Genomic DNA, 24,002 nt, shown 5'->3' on the forward strand with positions numbered 1-24,002 from the left:
ACCAAGGTGATCCTAGAATACAGATATTCTAGCGGCCATTTTCGATACCTTCTACTGGTACCACTAACCTAAAATTTGGAAACTGTACTAACTAGACCCCAGCGGTACCGATTCTAAAATGAAAAATTTAAAATTCGAAAAAATATTAATTATGAATATTAATATTCGCCATAAAAACATATTTATAGAATTTTCTCCCGATCCAGCTTCGAATATGTTATAGCGCTAAGTGATACCTAAAATATGAAACATTATTTTCTTTAAAAAAGTGCGGGGATAGATGTTAAATATAAAAAAGTATGATCATAACTTGAATCATATAAATATTATATTTTCGATTTTTTTTGCGAAAATATAACTTACGCATACATCTATGTAGGTCACTAGCATGTTATCCCCATCGAAAAAAAAAATAATTTCAACTTTTTTTTATAACTGAATATTAATATTCGTCATAAAAACATATTTATAGAATTTTCTCCCGATCCAGCTTCGAATATGTTATAGCGCTACGTAATACCTAAAAAATGAAACATCATTTTCTTCAAAAAAGTGCGGGGAAGGGTTCAGAATACAAACAAGTATGGTCATAACTTGAATCATATAAATATTAAATTTTCGATTTTTTTCGCGAAAATATAACTTACGCATACATCTATGTAGGTCACTATAGCATATTATCCCCATCGAAAAAATAATTAAATTATTTTTTTTTAAATTTGAATATTAATATTCGTCATAAAAATATAATTATGGAATTTTCTTCCGATCCAGCTTCGAATATGTTATAGCGTCACGAAATACCTAAAAAACGAAATATCGTTTTCTTCAAAAAAGTGCGGGGATGGATGTTAAATATTGTGGAGAGTATTAATTACTCGAATTTCGTGTTTATATATTTTATTTGCACGAACGCAAAAATAGTACATATTAATCCACATAAATGTTTTTATAACAAAATTATAACAGTAAATATAAGAATATTTATATACCTAGTGAGGCTAAAAGTATCGGCGTTAAATGGCTTTGTATCAATTGCTCTGACTAATTTGTTTACTACCTATGATAACTATGTGTTTTCAGTTATATTCTACAGGAATCCGACGATGATCAACGAACAGACAACGAGGAGATCACTAAATGTTTGGTCACTATTCCTCACTTTTTACTCTTCTATCGTATCAGTTTGCAGAATAGTAGAAGAGTAAAGTGTTTAGATTACAACTGCACAAAACTTCTCTCCTGTGGACCTTGCCAACAACGTTAAAACTCTATAAATGCCAAAGATGAACACATTCGCAAATTAAATAACGGAGGTGCAAAGATTTTCATAAAACGGGCGAAAGCGACCTTGCACCTCTACTTCAGGCGTTTCTATAACAAACAGGTTTATCTTCCTTTCCTTTAGACATTTATTATTGTCTGCGACAATTCGATCGAGCCTATCAATTAATCTTAGAGGCTTCAAGAACAAACAATCTTTTGTATTTATTGAAACAAATAAATTAAAATTCTTGATATATTTCCAGGTACGTAAGTACGGACAGGATAACCGTAAATAACCCGAAATTCGAGTAATTAATACTCTCCACAATATTTAACATCCATCCACGCACTTTTTTGAAGAAAACGATATTTCATTTTTTTAGGTATTTCGTGGCGCTATAACATATTCAAAGCTGGATCGGAAGAAAATTCCATAAATATATTTTTATGACGAATATTAATATTCAAATTTAAAAAAAAAGTTGAAATTATTTTTTTTTCGATGGGGATAACATGCTAGTGACCTACATAGATGTATGCGTAAGTTATATTTTCGCCGAAATATTTTAAAATTTAATACTTGTATGATTCGGGTTATGACCCTCATACTTGTTTGTATTCTGAACCCTTCCCCGCACTTTTTTGAAGAAAATGATGTTTCATTTTTTAGGTATTACGTAGCGCTATAACATATTCGAAGCTGGATCGGGAGAAAATTCTATAAATATGTTTTTATGACGAATATTAATATTCAGTTATAAAAAAAAGTTGAAATTAATTTTTTTTTCGATGGGGATAACATGCTAGTGACCTACATAGATGTATGCGTAAGTTATATTTTCGAAAAAAAAAATCGAAAATATAATATTTATATGATTCAAGTTATGATCATACTTTTTTATATTTAACATCTATCCCCGCACTTTTTTAAAGAAAATAATGTTTCATATTTTAGGTATCACTTAGCGCTATAACATATTCGAAGCTGGATCGGGAGAAAATTCTATAAATATGTTTTTATGACGAATATTAATATTCATAATTAATATTTTTTTGAATTTTAAATTTTTCATTTAAGAATCGGTACCGCTGGGGTCTAGTTAGTACAGTGTCCAAATTTTAGGTTAGTGGTACCAGTAGAAGGTATCGAAAATGGCCGCTAGAATATCTGTATTCTAGGATCACCTTGGTGGGGGGGGGGGGAGATTCTTCACTAGCACCAAAAAAAGTTGTGTCTGAGCTGAGGAGCTGAGGGTACATGTTTTGGTATCTACCGGTGTAAAAGTAGAAATAACCTTGACAAACGGGGTTCTTCTTCATTAGATGAATAAATCGTAATAGGAATGCTTGTGTTTAACTGGATCAGTAGATTTGTAAAACTACACAAAACGAAGTAAAATTTCTGGATACCTTTGGTCTTTAAACTATCAGTATGCCTTCTAATACAAAAGAAGGTAAGATATTAAACAATAAACGTAATCACCAAACATCTTGTATTTATATATATCAAGCAGCGTTTGAACGCAAACACGTGTTCTGTATGATTTTTATTAGCGGTGCTTTTCGATCAATCAGGTACGATTCTTGAACGCCCTTTTCCTTGAAAACGTCATTAGCACTCGGCTCGGCGCTCATACTTTAGCAATATTAGCACATCTCCAGAAATATCTTTTTCACACACTTTGTCTGGGTTTAGTAAAGATTTTTTCCATTGAAACCGATAATTGACACTATAACAAAACATATGAAAAGTATTAATTAAAATTAATAAATGTATTCACGATGTTGCAAGTTATAATAAAGAAAAAATGGTTGTTCTGCACGTTCTCGGTAGGTAACGTTATATGTGTTGGTTTTCTTAAACAATTTTGGAGGAACGACCAACGTGAATACTAAATGTTAACTATGGCACACATAAATGCTAAATTACGACGCACGTAGACGTTAAACTACGACGCACAGAAGGCTAAACTACGACATACGTAAAGGTCAAGTAGAACGCACGTCGCTTCGCACGAACTATTTTATATATCTGTGTATTATCCGCGCATTTTTACCGATACCGATTATCGGTAAAATGTAAATTTTGACCAAACTCTAGTTGTCAGCATCTCCAAATATTGGCTAAGTGTCCGCCATTGGTTACATCATAGTATTGAAGTATTGACATATTACGTACTTTACAGCACGTTATAATCTTGTTTGTCGCATTGTTTTATGCATAGGAAAAACTCCAAAACCCTAACAAATTATGTAATCTGTAGCTTAGAAATCAAACGTGGTAATACGCATTCTATAATGTAACCTTTGCTTAATTCATGACAGCTTGTGTAGAAAATACGGTGACTTAGCACGATTTTGAGCACTTTCAAACTTAATTTTTGATACAAACGCCCTATTTAAAAAAACATTATACAGCGGGTTCGTTTACGTTCGTTAAAATATGTCAATACCGATGCGTCATTCACTACACAAGTGCGTACAACTGATATTTAAACTCGTGTTTGCTAAAAAATCCACGTGTAAATTGCTATTATGGGGTAAATAATCAACGTGTGAATTGCTATTATGTAGTAATCAATTGCCAGATTCAAACAACCGCTATTATGATGCAATAAATCCACGTGTGAATCCCTTCTATTTCTTAATAAATATGCTGCTTGGCTGAGGAAAACATTGTATTTAAATATAAAGCAGTGTTGGAAACGTTTAAGGAAGTTTATTTCCGCGATATTTCGTTCTGGAAACCTACTATTTCCGACGGACCGGTCTTCGTTTGTAAGATAACCACACACTCGTGCTGGCTCGACGAAAGGCGCGTAGGACATACCTATTGTGACGTCACTCGCCGGGCACTCGGATTCAACCGTTTCTCATTACACGGACTTGCCGAATCCGGGAAATTTTAGTTTTGTCTCATCAGTCATCCCTAAGTAATTCTGAATACCTTAACGTTTGTATGAGCGATTACAAAGCACATATTTAAAGGGTTGCAAACCGAAAACAAAGCGTTGCAAACCGAATTTTTTTTGCGCCTACCAAGGCGAAGACTTCGTTATTTTCTGGTTTTTGTAACCCTAACGTTTAGTAAAACTTTACGCCTATGATGACATGGTCTAAAATTTACCAATAAATATAACGTTTTCAATAAGATATTTCTACTGTAACAGTGTCTTCGGTACTTAACGTGGTTGAGCGACTTCGTGTTCGAATGAAAAATGAATCTGATGGATTTAATGGAGTGGATGATCTCGACCAAATATTTCGAAACAACCAGATGCAAGCTCTTATAAGGGTGTGTGGTGTTGAGGGGCTTGTTTGCTTTTTGGGTTGGAATGTTTTCATCGCTGGGAAAATTCAAACTATTCAGCCGGTGGTTTAGGGTAAAAGTGAAAGTTGAAACCATCATAATATCACTACCTATACCTAAATACCTGTAACCTCCTATGTTAATAACTTTCAGCTTTTAGGTAGAGTAACCGCCAGTTTGGAGTGGCAAAGACGTTTATAATATGGTATATATTATATATAATAGTCAGAAAACATAAACTTTCAATTTTCTCCCAAAGTAATAAACAAAAAAAAATATTTTTAGTCTGGAGGAACAGTATTCATCATACCTTAATGTCCAAAAAAGATTGAAGGATTTCTATGAATACTTAAAATGTTATTTCATTTTTTATTTTCTTTTATAGTTTTATAATTTATCATTTTTACTTCAGTACTTACTTTTAAACATAAGCTTAACCGCAAATAACGTTTATTGAACTAAAAACAAATCCCATAGTTTAATAACCTATATAAAGCACAGGAAGTAATCAGAGTATTACCATTGATTGAACTAAGTTATTAAGGCTTTTGAAAATCTAAATGACACCTTGACTTGATCTAAACTAAATTCAGCAACATATTCTTAAAAATGACCTGTAGCTAGGGATGCACATTACAGAATAATTAAGTATTCTAGGATATCCTAGAATACTTTATTTCGAATCTAGAATTCCGATTTTTTATTAGAAGTTATTATAAAAAATCTGTTTGTGATGAATGTAGAAAGACAGCTATTATAAAAAATCTGTTTGCGATAAAATGATTTTTTTAGCGTGGGGGGGGGGGGGTACTTACTACTTTCTTCCCCCAAGTACTCCAGTTTTTATTACCCCACTTTACTATATATTTATATATATATATATATATAAATGTTTTTGTTATTTTTTTTAGATGCATGAAGTAATTCAGCCGGATGGACGAACTTCAGTTCATAATGATTCGCTTGATTTAATTGATCAGGTATGATTATATAATACATATTTAAATAGCTAGTATTGGCTTGTAAAGGCCTTAAGTCAAGGGTCGGCAACTTTTTTCATTGCAGCGGCCAAATCGCAGATTTATATTCCTCACGCGGACCGCACATGGAAAGCTAACGTATTTTAATAAAAATTAATGAGAATAAGAACACAAATGCGTTAAACCCGTAATGGTTGGTTAGTTAGTGCAATGTTTAATGTTGCTTGAATTTTGAAAGCTTTTCCTTGTCTGGTTTCAAAGAAGTAGAAACAAGATAAAGTATACGTCTAAATACAAATCAGTGGGTTATGTTCGCATTTTGTTCTTGGGAAATTTTATTTTGAGGATAATTGCTCACACATGTAGGTGCTACTGAAAATGCAGGCCATCATTTCAGCATGTTCTATTAAATTTCCGAAATATTTAAGGAGCTGACTCCATAACTTGAAGTGTGTTCTTTTCTGTCCTTTCTCCTGACTTCTTAAAAAATTGAGCTTTGTTGTTCCAGGTTCCATTTAAGTTTGTTCATTTTATTAATTCTGGACTGCCCTGCAACAGTAAACGACAAACCGCTGATACGCTAGGTTTTCCCCATAACGAAATATTGTATTGTGTTGTGACGTCACAGTGCCCGCGGGTGATGTTTTTTTTAAATCGAATCTTCACAAACTAGCTGTTAATTTAGCATTAGTAGGCATAAAACTTTATTTTTATGTAAAAAACTGCGCAACTATGAGAACCATGGGACGGACTCTTTAAGGATAATCAATCAAACTGATGACATGACTGTGCACTGGTGAATTAAATAGACTAGACCAGGGGTGTTCAAATGAGTTCTCCCGCGATCCACCACAGCCAAACTTGGCAACATGATGATTCACTAACTACGAATAGTAAACAGATTAAACATGCTTTAAAACGCGCCCCATACCCTCCCTGGTTGGCGATATCTGTATTATTGCGTGAACCGCATTATCATGATCAACTTAAAAAATGAAATAAAATAACCATTCGGTTTAGGTTTGCGTCCTAGGTTAGCCTTATATATACCATGTTTTTCTTGGCCAGGTAGACTGTTTATTACCAATGGTGTGAATTCACACCGGGATTTATTACATTATAATTGTTTGACCCGGCAATTAATTATAATAGCAATTTACACATTCATTATTTGCGTCATAATAGAGATTTACGTATTTGGATTAGGCATGTATGAGGTTTAAACACAAGCTTTAATGTTAAATAGGCATTTGCATCGCATTTTAGCCTTGACGTGCGTCGTTTTTTAGCCTTTTATTCAAGACTACATTGAAAGATCCGCACAAACAGTTGAAATGATTCGGATCCGGTCTGTGATCTGCCATTTGAACATCACTAGACTAGAGAGGGATACAATAAAAACAAAAGACTCCTTGCTGGAGGCTGAAGCTCATAAGCAATAAATTGTTCAAACGGGGTCGTGTGTAAGGAAATTTACAAAACAGTGCGTGGGCGGGTCAGGTTGCCAACCTTTGCTTTAGGTGTTAGCCAAAATGTGTAAATTACTTCAGTAGCCTACAGTTGCAATAAACTTTTTTTAAATTGTAAAGAAAGTGTTTTCTCAAAGTTAAAGCATTTTTTGTCATTTAGTAGTGTAAAAATAACAAGAGACTCTAACAATGCATTGGCATTCAGTAAATTCCTGTGATGTGACTGATGTCACAAAACATAATTTAAATTTTATGTTATAACTTGCCAAGAATTAGCACTATTGCACATTTGTTTTATTTCATAGATTATGTTTTGTCATTATCACTGGCTTCACAGCTATGGAATATATTACACAATATGAAGATATATCCATATGTATATATAATTTATTATATATATTACGCCTAAATGGAATTGTCAGTCTATTATTCAAATAACATCCTCACTTGTAGCCTCAGTTTCTTACTGCATTACTTAACACAAGAATCGTTCAACTCTATAAGCCAGACCAGGTTCAGATTCGCAAAATTTATTATAGTTATCATAATTCCACTTATTTAAAAAAAATTATTTTCAAATAGATCCATAAACTTCATGTATCTCACCCAAGCAATGATGTTCTCGGTTCCCTTTCGAAAATGTTGGAGACATCACCTTATTTGTTATCTCTTTTATCTTGTCATGATAAAATAGCTAATAAGGTAAGGACAATTTAAATTTTCTCATAAGTAGTGGTTTGGTACACCTGTGTAAACTATAATTACTCAGCTTCAGCTATGTGGTACATATGCAATGTAAATTATGGTTGGTCACAATTAAAAGTGTATTTTACATTCTTTACCACATAGCTGAAAAAACCTATGCCGGGCATGTTACTTTACCTAACTTTAAATGAATAAATAAATCATGAATATAACTTTTTTGTGTTATACACCTCGTGCCACCTCACGAGTTCCCACAAATGTTACTTGGTTGGTGATTGTTTTTTTTAATGTATGGCTAAAAATTTCAGTGTTTCAGACAACCCATTGGTTAGAGGCATGCGTGGTAACCATGTGCTAGAATATATACATTTTGTGCTACAATATATACATTTTTTATATTTACTGTGCCACGATATATATATACATTTGTTATTTATGTCATAGTGCCCACAAGTAATAATTCAAAAATAATTAAACAGATAGTTTTTATGTGTATATTGTCATTTAAAACCAACTTGTAAGAGCGTGGTCCAGACTCTTTTTATGGGTAGCGCAATTATAAGCTACGGTTTCTTCCTTGTTTATGATTGCTAGTTAGTTCCCAATGTTACTTAAACACTAACGGCACACGAAAGCCTGACTTGTTATAGCGGCTTGTGGTCAGGAGTCCGGCACGCACATGTCTTTTTCCCAATCCAGTAAAGAAAAAGAGAAAACATTGCTATAATACCTCCTATACTGCCATGTATATTGTGTGATTGCCTGGTCTAGCACAGGCAATAATGCCAATTGTTCCACGATTCCTTTGGTTCTGATTGGTCAATCGAGGCAGGAGAAAAATTGCTGTGATTTTCCAAATATTCACAAACAATAGGGTGTTATGTTTAAATAATTATAACTGCGCAAATGGAAGTCAAATTTTGACACATTTCTTTACGACAGGGGTTATTAAACTTTTTGAAGCACGTCCCCCCAATGAGGATCTTAACGAACTTGCGCCCCCCTTTTTTGTTAAACTAGCACAGTGGTGTTTAGTAATTTCTACCATGATCCTCCACAGCCAAACCTGACATATTGGACATGCTTTAAACCGCGCCCCTTTGGTTGACTGTATCTGTATTATTGCGTAAAACACATCATCGCGATCAAGGCAAAAGTGAAATCAAATAACCATTCGGTTTACGATTGCGTCGTAGTTTAGCCTTATATTTACCTTGTTTTTCTTAGACAGGTAGACTGTTTGTTACGAAATAGTAGGGATTCATTGTATCATAATAGCGATTGTTTTGCCTGGCAATTAATTATGACATAATAGCAATTCACACGGCGATTATAATAGGGATTGACACCTCATCATTTAGCATGTGTAGGAGGTTTAAAAACAGGCTTAAATGTTTGCTTTTTTAATTTACCTTTTACGTGCGCTGTATTTTATCATTTTGAACACCAATGTAATAACACTTTATTTTATAGTTTTTCGCGCCCCCCCTTCCGAGTGTTACAGACCCTCCCTAGGGGGGCACGTCCCTCAGTTTAAAAACCACTGCTTTACGAAGTAATGTGGTAATTGTCGCTGTCGAAATTGTAACATTATGTGCGGTGGATGTGCATTAAATAATTGTAGCAATTTAAAAACTGGTTAGAGTGTGTCGCCTGTCTGTAATATACATCAAAAGTAAAGTAATTTGATACTGATCAAGTTTGCAGTGCAATTTTTAGGTATTTCTGTTTATTCTTGAAATATTTGTTATTTATTACTGAAAAGTTCATTATGTTGTCATCAGGATTTTGATGACATCATCAAAAAGTGATTCTTCGTTAAACATAGCAAGGAAATAAATATTTTACAAAAAAAACTGCGAAACATGATTGAATCTCAAAAAGTACAGTCCAAAGCGTTTTAACTAAATAATGAAATGTGATACTGTCACATTCTTCTATTTAAACTCTTGATTAATTTTTCGTTCAAGAATTCTTCTAGGCTAGCCTTGCCTAAATACTGATTATTTGGAATTTTTAAAACATGTAGAACATTGACTTCATATAACTTCATGAATAATAATTGTCAGAAACAATGAATTTATTGCATTACATTTAATCTACTGTTGTGCACGAGTTGTATTGTTATATTACATGACGTATAGTTTATAACTGTTAAGAATCAAATAATTACAAATTCATATGTTCAATAATACTGGTCTAGTCACTTATTGTTATTAACCCTGTCATAACCACATCAAGGCTGTTGTTACTTGTTTTTTTTCTTAATCAATGCACATATGAATGTTAATTGGTAAACAAGTGCTCATAAATATTGCTTTACTTTAAACCAGTGTCCTTAATTGAACTGCCCAGAAAGGCACCTGCATGGCAATATATTACCAAAGGACGTTTTTATATTCGTAATATGTTTGGCAACAACTGTTTATTTATTGACACTGGCGTATCAAATAACCTATTTAAAAAAAGTATCTGTAACAAGTTAGTAAGAATCCTATTTTAAGTAAACTCCCAATTAAAAATGTGGCATATTAAACCATGTTTCATTCCTATGAATAAATGCTATTATTCATGAATAGGGGTATAGGTGCATTAAGTTTTTGCATTTGTTTTACTGAAAAGCATTCTATGTTTATTATTTCACTACTTTTGAGTAGTTACTATAACCGCCAAGCTTCTATGGCAATTATTATTCTTTTATTGGTGCCGCATTAGTCAACACATTTCCTTTTTGTTTTGTTTATTAACGGATGGTTTTCTGTATAACAAATAAGAACGATTAAATAACGCAAATTTAAGGAACAACAAAGTACTTACAAATTGTTTGCGGCTAATAATATGATACCATCATTTAGGATTATAGTAACTTATACATCTGGAATAGGGAAGAATAATTGGTTAAACGATAAACTTAAAGCGAATATATAAGGTTGGCTGTAAAACTAAACGTACAAACTAAACTCAAAGTCAATGCAACTACAACTAAAGGACGTATAGGAAAGCAAGGAAGTAAGCCAAACCCGCGAGTGATGCGGGCGGCGCTGATTGGTTAGGGCACATAAACTTAAAGGCACATAAACTAAACTTACACGCACGAACACAAATACACGATTCATTGAACTTACATACGATTAACGGTAAATCAAATGCGGGTAACAAACTAGGTTCGAACTTAAAGTTAACTAAACATATTTACAAATATATCTTGCGATAACAGTTACTAAATTTTCCGACAAAGATATTTGGTAATCTAAAACATTTGTTCAAATGTAAACTTAAAATTGAGTGCCCTATTAAACTTCATTGTTCTATGTTAAGTCCATTTTTTGTAACAACTGATTGAAAAGTACGAGTAAATTGAGTATATCACTTATTTTGCTATGGAGTACATTGGGTATGCCAGATAACTCAAAGTAAAATCGGGGAAAAACTTTTGTGTTCATTTTGTTCAAACTATTTTATGTTTTATTCAATATTTATTATTTTATATTTTATTAAGGTGAATTATATGCAATAAGCAATTTGTGTATTTCAGACACTTTCTGTGCAAACCATAAATCCATGATTTTTAGTGGAAAACAAGGCCATGGTCCTTTGTTTGCTGCTAAAGTATCTGATTCAGACAACTTCTTTACTCTCTTGGAAGTTTTATAAAAAGCTTCTGTAGGATAAATTCATAATTTCCCCTTAATAAGTTAGAAAAACCGAGAGCACTATAGAAAGGAAACTTTGTTTGGGGTAGTAAAGTGCATAAGCCAAGGCAAGTCATGTTTTGGTGCAGCAAACCAAACTAAAATACCATATCCGACTTTATGTTTGGCCTTTAATAAGGCATAGAGTTGCTCCACCTGTGCCTTCACAAAAAGAAAGGTTGATCTTAAGTGCACAGTAATGTTGATTGCATTTAAACATTAAATTTTAATTATTAAGAGTGATTATTCTTAAAAAACATGATTGATCATGGATCAACCTTATTCAGGAATATGATGAACCAAGATTAACTGAGATTGTTGATGATAATTATGATGAAGTGAAATCAAGTGAAGAATCCATGAAAGTTGTTCGACTCGTCAAAAGTGATGAACCGTTGGTATGTTGAAGTTAAGAAGTTACATTCAGTATATAATTATTTACCATCATTATAAGGTGACAAACATCCTCAATAATGGTACTTTCAGAATTGATATTAATAATGTCCAAATTGGATTAGTATTAGTAAGAACAGGAATGATGTATTTTTAAAACAATAGGTTTTTTCACCAAATGCATTTTTTATCTTTAGTGTAATTGCTACATTCTAATTCTTAATTTATCGGTAAATATGCATTTCGCTGGAAAGATAGTTAGTTAAAGGTATCCTTATTTCAATGTGGGTAGCTTTAAACTTGGCTAAACTTATCCATGCAAACTATTAAGGGATTTATTTTTACACACTAGGGTGCTACCATCGCAACAGATGATATATCAGGTAATATTGTTGTTGCAAGAATATTAAAAGGAGGAGCTGCTGATAGGAGTGGTAAGTAAACTGCTGCTTAACATTATTTTATTATATATTACACATTAAGATTATTTTGTTCATGCAGTTAGTGGTTATGCGTATTTAAGAATACACATGTTCTACTATAGTTCAAAACTGAAATTTTTAAATTTCTGCAAATATTTTTTAATCCTTTGTATCTTGTTAATGTGTTTAATTTAGTAAAGAACTTGTATATGGTTAAAAGTTGTAAATATAATTTAACTCTTCACACGCATGACTGATTGATTCATATCTAAGGGTTAATTCATGTGAATGATATCATCGTTGAGGTGAATGGTGTATCAGCCCAAGGTAAAAAACCAGAAGAATTAATTCAACTTCTTGCTGGCTTTTCTGGGCCCCTCACATTCAAATTGATACCAGGGGAAATATCAGCTCAACCAAGAGCAGAAGAGGTACATATTATTTATCCTGTGTACAGTACAAGCAAGTGTAACGTTTATAGTTTTTGAACAAATTATGTTACCAATAATTACCATTTCTGAAATGCCCAATCAGTAGTCAAAACATAGAAAACCTCCTTAATTAGTTTGGTAAATGTAATCTAATTTGGCATTGCTTGTTTTGTGGACCTGTATCTGCAGGGTTAGACTTTTTATTTTTAAAACTTAGTTGCTAAAACATATTTTTAGTATGTTACACCGACGATTGTTATTACACATGCCACTGGAGAGAGTCTAGAAACTTTTATTTCTTATCTCTAGAACTTCGATTCTTTACCTATTTATAGGATAGCATTAATTTTACCAACACACATGAGTTATTTACACTAACATAGTAACCTTGGTTAAAAAAAAACCATGAAATAGAAATATTGTGTGTGTGTCCCACTAAGTATTTCTGGGTCGGTGCTGGCGAATTGTCATATCAGGTTTCACATTATACTTTATGCGTTAACACTGACAAAAACCGTCAGCCCGAGAATTTTTGGCCGGAATAGACTAGAGGTGGTATGCAGAAAGTATAATCAACTTTGATCATTGTTCAAATTTCCTTGTCGGCATAGCAATGATTTAAATGCTATGCAGAATGTATAATGTTGATTATCTATTTTTGATTATCCACCATCGTCAAAAACTTAAACAGCGAAATCGGTTGTTAAAGAGTGTCTGGCAAGGCAAATTGTGAGTCTTCAAAGTTGGTAAGGCGACATAAGAGTAATTTCTGCAAATCCAGGTGAAAACGATTGTGTTGAATTGTTTTTATAGGTTGTAACAGAATCTGGGCCCTTTTAAAAAATACGGATTTCGGTTCGCAGAAGTTCGGTAATTACTCCGACTTGCTACTACTCTTTCCATATTATTTATACTGTTTATATTGATTACTATTTTGTTAAAGGTATAAAAACAATGACAAAATTATTAAACATATCACAAGTACAGAAAAGACGATTTATGCTAAGCTCAGAATCACTGATTATACTTTCTACATATCACCCTATAATAAGCAAGTGCTACCTACTATCAGATTAGTTTAATACCCATATTTTGGGGATGCCACAAAAAATCAAAATTTGTGTGTTGATAGAAATGCTCAAATGTGATCCATTTCTAAAGTTACCATCAAAGTTTTAAAATACGAAAACACAACTTCCGTTTAAAAATACGAAAAATATGAAAAAACGGCGTCAACCGCTGGCGTAAAATTGAACCGCTGAAGTAAAAAAATGGCTGTGGCACAAGGCATGGGATTTCCTATAAGAAAAATAATCACTCAACTTTGTTCGTTTCTAGTTCCTAAGATGCTAAAGAATTTTCAAATTTTATTCCCAGCACTTTTTTAGTTATTTTTTTACATTTTTTATATTAAAATCTTTATTCTGTCTCTATGGTACCTGCTGTATCATTTTATTTATATAAAAGTCAGTTGTTCATGTTGATTATTAGGTTTGAAATATTGCAGAGTCAGCATATTCTGGTATCTAGCTCGGTTTAATCGAAAAATTAAAACATAATAAAGTTTACATTTTTAATTTTTTTTTGTATATATACAAAGAAGAAGCCTTCATTATACTAATTCAAAAAAAAAAATTTTTTTTCTTCAGTAGTTTAGACATTAGAATCAGTCAAAGTTTAGTGCCTATTCTTGTAATGAGAAATACCAGGCATTGTCGAAACAGCCAAATTTGTTTTACTCAAGCGTTTTTTACGCGTTTTTTTTACGCGTTTTTTTTACGAGTTTTTTTTAAAGCTTTATTGTTTTAGGGAACTTTTATGGTACGTTTAGATCTCATTTGAGCGTCTCTATGCTCTATCCATATACAAATTTTCATTTTTGGTTGGTATGCTCCTCTTACTTACCAACACTATTGCTTAAACAGATTTCTTTACATTGTAAAATTTGCTTAAAGAAATATGCTGTATATTATACAAACTAAATTTTGTCTTAGTTGATCAAAAGTAAACAATGCTAAATGCGATGTTTTTAACGGTGCAAGTGTAAACCTCAACCACTAACAAATTGCATAATTTGAAAAGTTGTAATATGCACTCAGCACTTTGTCACGTAATTATCAACAGGATTGCCGTTAGGCGTTATGTAACAATGATGTCATTTATATATATGAATCATTGTTCTATGTGATGTTGCATTGTTGCGACTAAACCTCAATGGGGAAAATAACAACTACGTGTCTATATATGTCTGTTCAATTGTTCATCACTAAAGAGTTGACCTTTAGTTTAATATAGCTATCTAGTATGAGTTGTATAACAAGAATAATATGTTTTCTACTAATCTGCATAGTCAGCAAACTTTATAAAATGCATGGGAGGCAGAGATAGTTAGACGTGGATTCCTATAAAATAAAACAAATTAAACATATCAGTTGCTAACTAATATAAATGCAGTGAAGGACATTGTACAGTGAAATTGCTCTTCCTGTGGTGTTAGTTAGTAATAGTTACGGTGTTAAATAGTAATAGATAATAGTTACGATTGTGTCAAAATGTTTTCAATGCTAACAGTAGCGAAATAGGGATACTATATACAGTAATCGTCTGCTATTATAACTTAAATAACGAATGTTAATAGCAAGCTGTACGCTGCTCACTGTATGTGCCTTGAAAGCCTTGCTGGCTTTCAACGCTTGTTCTTCTAGAACTTTTTTTAAAAAATTGCCATCTATGGACTTACTTACCCTGCCACCCCCAAGTTTGAAGTCTATGGTTATCTCAGATAAGATACTTTATCTGTCATAATTTGGAATAAGACATCATTATATATAATTTAACATTAAGATAGCACCAACTAAAATAACAATGTTTTTCACCCCAGATGTTTTTACGACCCCGTTTCACTTTTCTACCTAAATCTGATTCATTGATTCCATGCAAGGAAGCTGGCCTTGCATTTTACCCGGGAGATATCTTACGTGTTGTGTCTAAGGATGATGGTTCATGGTGGCAAGCTACCAAGGCTTGTTACGTTTGTTATATGTTATATATAAAACTATAATTCAAAATCCTATAATTATTACACCAGTTTTTATTAAAAGGTTCAGAATTTTGGCATTTTGCTTTTATCAAAAAATCAGATATGTAAACACTGGCAACTCTTGTGATTATTGGGGGACAGTTCCCCAATCCAAGTGATGCAAATGGCAGAATTCATAGGCTATATCATAATGTAATTTAAATTTTACTTTTTTTGGTACACTAGTTTTAATATTTTTAATTTTTAAAAAATTTTTCACCTAAAAATTTAATACGGAAATACTGGTCTTTTTTTTGGACAACTTATTGGGACTACTAGATTAAAGCAAATGCTTTTGCAAGGGTTCACATATCTACTTGTTTGGGTGGCAGCACCAAGCTTCAACCCTGCTATCCTTTGGCCATGATGCAATCACTTTAACCACCACTGTAAGATATCCTGGGTGTTGCTTAATACAAGTGTTGTGTATTTGTTAGATTTGTTCAAGTAATTTTGAATCCTCCAATCAGAGCATTGGACGTGCTGGACTTATTCCGAGTATAAAACTCCAAACCAGGTAATAATATGGGTAATGCGAGTGTGTCTATTTGTACTGAAACAATCCACAATTACATGCATTTTTAACGTATTTTGTACCGAATTAGATTAAAATATGTGTATTTTGTTTTAAAGTCGACTTAGGTATTTGGTATGATAAGCCAACTCTGGTAACTCTGGTGTATATCTTTATCCTTTCAGAAGGTTTTGCACTCTTTATTTTCGTTAATATCATTGCATCTTAATACCCAGCATGATTTGTTTCCCACATAGGGAAGGCTTTATTTAAGAAAAATGCATTTGACACCATGGCACCATAATACATATGCACTTCACAACTCTATATTGCCATCGAATCTTATTGCCTTTGGTTTCTCAGGAGAGAAAAATTAAAAAAACAAAGTAACTGTAAGAACACACCATCTCCATCTATCAAAGGAAGCAATCTGAGTTTAATGAGCAATGACAGGAAGACAGCATGTAAGTGATAATCATGTCTAGGTATATCTTCACACTTTTAGTGCTAACCAAAAAAACAAAAAAAAATAGTATGAAGATTTTTTGGTTTGATTTTCTTATTTTATTAGTATTTGCCAGTTTTGGTAGATTATTAGCATCCGACACCAAAATTACAATTCTCAAAACCTCCAAAAAACCTGTTGTCGCCAGGGATTTTCTTGTATTCATTATTGTTCTTTTAATTCTGATAACCTCAATCTTACACATGCGGACTATGATTTATTTTAATATTGATGGCAGTTTTGCAGCAATTGAAGTTTGTTATTGCAGCTTTTGTTGGTCATAGTACAGCATTAAGCTGTGTTTCGCAACAGGACGTTATCCTGATGATGGGATCTTGTATAGCACGTCAAAATTAATATTTTATATCGTATATATTTGTATTTCATGTAGTCAGAAACCATTATTTTGTTTGGTCACGAACTATTATATTAAAGTAGACCTTATAAAATAGTTAATTGAGCTAATATTTTCAAATGAACAATTATGAGCAGGGTCTGTGATCCGTGCTAGTTTTCGAAGAAAGAGGAATTCCCCGCATCCAGTTACAGGACCCACACCTCCAAATAAATCGGAAGGTAACTGTTTTGGGCAGAGTAATCATCTGGACTACTGTTCCTTTTAATTTTTATCTTGTTGGTATTATGGCCAATTCAGCAAAACAACAAAAACGTATCAATAACTTTTATTTAAATCAAGTAAGCAAAACCAAAAGAAGAGAAAAAATGCGATGATTTGCACAAACAAGAAACCGGCATCAGAAATGCTTGACTTTACTATTGGTTTATTTATTTTTTCTAAATTATTTTTAAAGTTTTACTCTTTTAATTTCATTACACTTTTAAAATTTTAATCTTTTTTGAGTCCAGTATTATCGCAGACGTTTTCTGATTTACATTTTATTTTTTAGGAAGTAAGTTTGAGCCGCCATCTTTCCCCCCTTATGAGGTGGTTTCCCAGCTTTTACCCCGCCAAAGCGGGATAAATCCCCAACCCTCAATTTATCGCCCCATTATCCTGGTGGGGCCACAGGGGGTTGGGAGAAACGAATTGAAAGATCGACTGATTGATTCAAACCCCACCCATTATGGAGTACCTGTACCACGTGAGTGCTTTACAAATTGTGTATGTAAGAGTGTGTGACAATTTGATGAGGATATGTAGAAATGTGACTGTGTTTTTATGTTTTTGCATTGTTTTTATTTGTGAATGTTTTTTTTAATTTTGTAATATTCCCCAAAAATTCGTTTTTGCAGTTTATAGGTTCATACTTAAGTCGGTTTTACAATTTTCAGTTTCCTAATCTTTAAGATTCAGATTTGTAAAATTTATGGGTTGTCACACCACCATTAGAGTTCGTGTGTGTGAATAAATGAATGTAGCTTATTTACACTCACGTGACGGGCAATGACAGTCTTGCCCAAGTAACATACACCCAGTGGTAGCAGCGAGGAATTTTTATAATAGAAAAAATCCTAATAATACGAAATCAACTTTCTTACACGCAGCGGCCATTTTTTAAATTGAGGCGCCTCTGGTCATAATGTATTTAATAATTGCACATACTGTTTCAGACACATCGCGTGGTAAACAGATGTCCGAGGTGGATGGCAGAGATTATCACTTCGTTACACGCGAGTATATGGAAACAGGAATCAGAGATAATTTGTATGTCAAGTTTGTTTGATAAACATTACAATAAAAATGTCGGAAGCATCTTGATGTTGGGTTTAATAGGTTAAGTCTGGTCTAATTTCCAGATTCCATGGTGTGTCTCATTCAAGAACCACACCCTTACAGAATAAAAAAAATATTTATACTCATGGTTTATTAAACAAGCATAACTTATGAAGCAAATCCTATGACAAAGTTTAAAATCTCCGCTCTATTGTTTCCTAATTCCTATAGGTTTCTTGAGTATGGTGAATATAAAGGTAACTTGTATGGAACAAGTTTATCAGCAGTTCGAAGTGTCATTCAAAACCATCAAGTCTGTGTTCTCACTCCTTACCCACAAGTGAGTGTTCTTTTGGTGTAATGGGTCAACAATTCTGATCTAAATCCCAGGCCTTGCTACCGAACCATTTAGTCTGATATAGAATACCGAACACATTTTGACAGAGGTTCTCAACTGATTAGAGTTACAGCACACTTAAAAGTAGAGTGTACACTATACATGCTGGAACCTTCTATGTATTGTTAATAATAATTAGTTTCTTAGCACACATTTATCTGAATCTAAACTCAGTTTATTTGTATTGCTTTATTTTACTTATTTGCTAGTCCTATATTTGCAGAAGAGATTTTAGAAAGGGGTTTTACTTTAAAAAATAATCTTAACAAATAACCTGTCACATACCAGTTCTTACATATTATGTACCAGCAGAACAAATAGGTAAACAATTAATTATAGATATTTATTGCGGAAAAAGCTGTGATATGTTTTTTAACAATTGTTTCTGTTGTATCTGTATCACATTGCCATCATATTTCACCCATATATAAATAAATTTCTTATTATCAACAGGCACTGAGTGTGCTTCGAACAAAGGAATTGAAACCTTTTATCATCTTCATTCAACCTCCACCATTGGATCAGATGGATTTGAATATTCCTGGTGATTTGGCTTCCAATGTGAGAGCAAAACTTACAATTGATCGCAATAGAAGTTTGCCTTTTTCTGTGAGTTTTTATAAATGTCACTTTTTTATTCTGGCATGAGGAATGGCTACTTAATACCAGCATTGTAAATTAAAGACTTTTGGCGAGCACTTTAAGTGGGCGTACCATCTAAAAATAAAAACTGTATATGAATAGGTGCTGAAATGTGATGTACCGTTAAAGTATCCATTTTCAAAACAGCTTCAGAAAAAATCGCACGAAAAAAAACTTGTTGGATTAAAAAACAAATACGGTCACGCAACAATGCTTGAGGTTTCCCATTAGAAAAAAACGGCTCTAAAATTTGATTGTTTCCTGTTTCTAAACTACAAAAGAATAATCCAAAAAGATTTCGAATTTGGTATAGCAGATTAGCGAATGCTTGTCCTTCTGAATTTATAAAAAAAATATGAAATATAGACTTCAGTTTGGGTTTTTTGGGAAATTTTCTCAGCAGCTTAGGAACTAGAAACTAACAAAGTAGACTGACATTTTTTCTTATCGGAAATCCCATGCATTTTCGTATGGCTGATTTTTTTACTCCATTGGATTTGTAGTAATGACACATATTTTTTAAATTTTGGTAGAACCTTTAGATCACGTTTTCACATTTCTATTAATACACTAATCTTAAATTTTTCGCTGGTATATCCTATGTAGCATGACACTGTATACAGGAATGAGAATGATTGAGACACTTTATCCTTGCATTGTAATGCAACAGTAGTCCTTATATCACAGCTGTTTCATTTTATATATCGGTTAGAGGCTCGTCACTGCTACCATTGTGCGTGCATGTGTCCTTGGGCAAGACACTTAACGGAAATTGCTCCAATTGAAAGTTAGTAGAGACCAAGTTAGGGAACGGATCGTAAAACAATGAGTCTTGTTCTCCATTATCTCAGTTTTTTTGTGACGTCATCATAGCAGTCATTAGGACTCTCTATCTTAAGGCATACCATTTATTATTGTTGAGTGTAGTTTATTGTCTGAATATTGCGATTTTTCAGAAACTAAGCACTTCTCGGCGTAAAAGTGGCTTTCTACTTACTTTAACAAAAAAAACTGACATAAATAATCGACTTTTATTGAACAGTCTACCAGTTAAAGAATATAGAACAAAGAATATTAAGTATACCAACCAAAACTCTAAAAGAACATGTTTTAAAAATGAAAATACAAACAAAAGATGCATAACATTAACATATACTGGTGTTTCCAGCACCAAGGTGATCCTAGAATACAGATAATATAGTGGTCATTTTTGATACTTTCTACTTGTGCCACTAACATAAAATTTGGACACTGTACTAACTAGACCCCAGCGGTACTAAACTAAAAATAGTAAAATTCAAAAAATATTACTTGTGAACATTAATATTTGTCATAAAACATATTTATAGAATTTTCTCGCGATCCAGCTTAGGATTTGTTATAGCGCTACATCATACCTAAAATATAAAACATTATTTTTTTTAAAAAAGTGAGGGATGGATGTAAAATATAAAAAAGTATGGTCATAACTTTAATCATATAAATATTAAATTTTTGATTTTTTCCGCATACGTCTATGTTGGTCACTGACATGTTATTCCCATCAAAAAAACAATTATTTAATTTTTTTAAAAACTGAATATTAATATTCGTCATAAAAACATATTTATAGAATTTTCGCCTGATCCAACTTTGAAAGATTTATATTAACACTCTTCCATAGAATGTTTATTATAAAACAAGATTTATATTAACACTTATATAGTAGGGTAAGGGAAGATGGGACACTTTGTCAGACGAGACTTTTTTATTTTCTTTTTACGGACCCCCATTTAATGATAATCAGGAAAATAAGGTTACAGAATTATTCGACAGTATCATTGCGACTTTATAAAACGCTCGTCAAAGCTGATTACTGTTTTTAAATATTAAAAAAATATGTAAAATAGAAACAGTATACTTTGAACAGGTAAAAAATGCGAAATAGTAAGGTGCTATTTTTTAATGCTCGCGAAATCATGGTAAAGTCAATGAATTTTTTTAGTTTGCGTGTGCGAACGATTAAACTAGTTTCATAGCTTCATAAAACAACCTTGACTATTTCGTACAGTTTGATTTTGTGTCATAAAACTAGTTTTAGTTTTGTAAAAAGACACTGAGATATAAGCATGAAGAAAATAGGCAGTGGACAAAATGACTTTAAATTGGAATAAAAACAACATAAAAATATCGGTTTAACGTTATATATATGAAGTTTACACGGCAAAGAAACTAGCACAGCCTGTTAAACTCGGTAGGTTAACTACAAGTTGCAGAATACTGCTAATGTAAATATATTTCAATTTAGAGTCCCATCTTCCCCCACAATGTGGTTTTGTATGTTTTCATTGCCAAACTTTGAAAGGTTTGCTTTTGATTTAGTAATTTAAACCTCAGGGGTTATTCAACTATAAGATACTGATATAATAATAAGATAATATTTTGAAAATATATTTTCGAAGTTTGGTAATTTGCACTTGGTGATAATTTATAAGAAGTGGCTTGTGCCAAAAACAGATACCCAGTTTGTAGCAAAAATAAAAACTTTAACAATAGGTATAATCAATTTTCTGTTATTACAAGTTCATATACATTTGTAGGATACAATATTTATCCATTGATGTTCGAACATTACCCATTGTCGTTTAAACAATACCAATTGTTATGCAAAAATATAATGTATAGAGAACATGTTAAAAACTATAGCAGTAGGGCAAGAAAAAGAATGTTATAACCTAATTTTCAAAGCGTACAGTATTATTTCGTGTTATTTACGTATATTTCTATTTATAAATACACTTATTAATCAAAATTAACAATGATTTTAAACTGTCCCATCTTATCCTGTGTGTTTACGAATTTGTAAAATATACCTTGTTGTGCGGATCACTAAATAACTCCTCGTGTGTTTTATTATATTTTATTAAATTGTTTTCAAATAATAAAGGAATAATAGAACTAATTCGTGGTGTTTCCCAAAAAACGTCATCTATTTTGATTTTGAAAATATTTGGCAGTATGTGCTCAAGTGCTCCATCTTCCCCCGTTGCACTATATTTTAAATACTAAAACAATCGCTATACGTGTTTTCTGGCTCTTTATCGCTTGCAAGCACTAAATAAACATACGCTGACCATGCATTTGTATGGGCGATTTACGCTCTGAGAGTTCCGTAATGGTGGATACAATTGCTGTTTCCTGACCTCACGTTGCTCCAACCCAGTATTTCCTAATGGGTTGTCCAAATTATCAGCCATATAGAAAAAAAACAAAAATAATCACCTACAAAGTAACATACTAGGCAACTCGTGAGCTAAAACAGAACACCCGTATCACAACGACCGTGTTTTCCGGCCACGTGAGGATAAAGCAAGCTGCATGCATTTATATATAAACCAGATGTATATATATATATATAAATATGAAATATATATTTACATGTATGAATGGCAATCATAACCTTTTTTTTATTCCATACGTTAGAAAGAGGAATTGGCTGATTTAGTTCGAAGAGGAGACAAAATGAAGGAACATTATGGTCGTCTCTTTGATGCTAAGATAATAAACGAAAACATCGATGTTGCATTCGAACAACTCAAAGAAATGTCTTTCTTTCTTGAAAATGACCCTCAGTGGGTCCCAGCTGAATGGCTTCTATAAACAGAATTTTATTGATTTGATTTATTTAAAAGACTAATTTTATAATACTTTTTAAAACTGTCTGTAACTAATACAGAAATAAGAAAACAGATTATCTGATTGACCGAATTTACTTTCTTTCTAACAATTAATGTCAAATTCAAATTGTAATTATTTCTTCCATATTTACCAATCGTTGTGAAAATTATGCTTCCAAACGTATCTTACTGTTACGTCATAAATCAGTTTCATTGTGTGTATTCAGTCGTGAATGTTTTAGTTTTTATTTCGTTTTTTATCGTTTTAGCTTCTTTCATAAGCACCATTATTGCGTCATGATTCACTTACAAACGACCAAAAGCGATATTTTATTTGTAAAAAGTTTTTTTTCACGGTTTTGTGCCTTTTTTTTCACATGTATATCACCATACAAGCTATTTCAATACACATGGTACTCGCCGCTGAAAGGACAAAGAAAGTATTTGTTCATTGCGGCTTTTCCTGTATTAATTTAAACTGATGTGTTAGTTTGGTACATTTGTACTTGGTGCTTCGTAGGAGCTTTAAATAAACATACTACGTTACTCTTTGTACTGTGTGCATACATATGGACAATTAAAGCATGCGCTGTGTTGTTGCATTAAAAAAATTATGAAGACTGTATATAAGGATTTCTCAAACTATGTGAAAGGGGGTTGAAATTCTGCAAAACTTCCAATTATCGACTACAGCTTAAGAATTAACATTCGCTTGTAATGTTAAACGTATGAAATATAGTAGGGTGGGCTAAGATAGGACGCTTTTTCATTGTATTTTCTCATCGCAATTGGTAGTAAACAGAAAATTTTCATAGAATTGTAAAACCATAGCCTCACGATTTTCATAAACCATAGCCTCACGTAAA

At 32.5% G+C, this 24,002-nt stretch overlaps 1 protein-coding gene across 3 annotated transcripts; it reads left to right on the forward strand.

Annotated features, from left to right (window-relative positions):
• The first annotated feature begins 2,559 nt into the window (after positions 1–2,559).
• On the forward strand, positions 2,560–23,687 carry LOC149730955 (MAGUK p55 subfamily member 7-like). Of its 3 annotated transcripts, XM_089884994.1 has the most exons (16): positions 2,560–2,720; positions 4,437–4,561; positions 5,488–5,556; positions 7,608–7,727; positions 11,710–11,820; positions 12,168–12,249; positions 12,511–12,668; positions 15,550–15,690; positions 16,185–16,264; positions 16,625–16,725; positions 17,259–17,342; positions 17,675–17,869; positions 18,339–18,432; positions 18,673–18,781; positions 19,292–19,447; positions 22,943–23,687. In XM_089884994.1, the coding sequence occupies exons 1-16, from the start codon at positions 2,699–2,701 to the stop codon at positions 23,117–23,119; spliced, it is 1,824 nt and encodes a 607-aa protein (XP_089741120.1). In that variant the 5' UTR covers positions 2,560–2,698; the 3' UTR covers positions 23,120–23,687. The 3 variants fall into 3 exon arrangements, with proteins under 3 accessions (XP_089741120.1, XP_089741122.1, XP_089741121.1); XM_089884996.1 differs by lacking the exon at positions 15,550–15,690; XM_089884995.1 differs by lacking the exon at positions 7,608–7,727.
• Positions 23,688–24,002: the final 315 nt, after the last annotated feature.

Source organism: Ciona robusta, chromosome 9 (assembly GCF_009617815.1).
Source record: "Ciona robusta chromosome 9, ASM961781v2".
NCBI classification, from domain to species: Eukaryota; Metazoa; Chordata; class Ascidiacea; order Phlebobranchia; family Cionidae; genus Ciona; species Ciona robusta.

Coding starts and splice junctions, on each gene's coding strand:
- LOC149730955 (XM_089884994.1), top strand. CDS start 2,699: ATGCCTTCTAATACAAAAGAAG. Junction 15,691..16,184: donor CATGGTGGCAAGCTACCAAG/GCTTGTTACGTT, acceptor TGTATTTGTTAG/ATTTGTTCAAGTAATTTTGA. Junction 18,782..19,291: donor TTCTCACTCCTTACCCACAA/GTGAGTGTTCTT, acceptor TATTATCAACAG/GCACTGAGTGTGCTTCGAAC.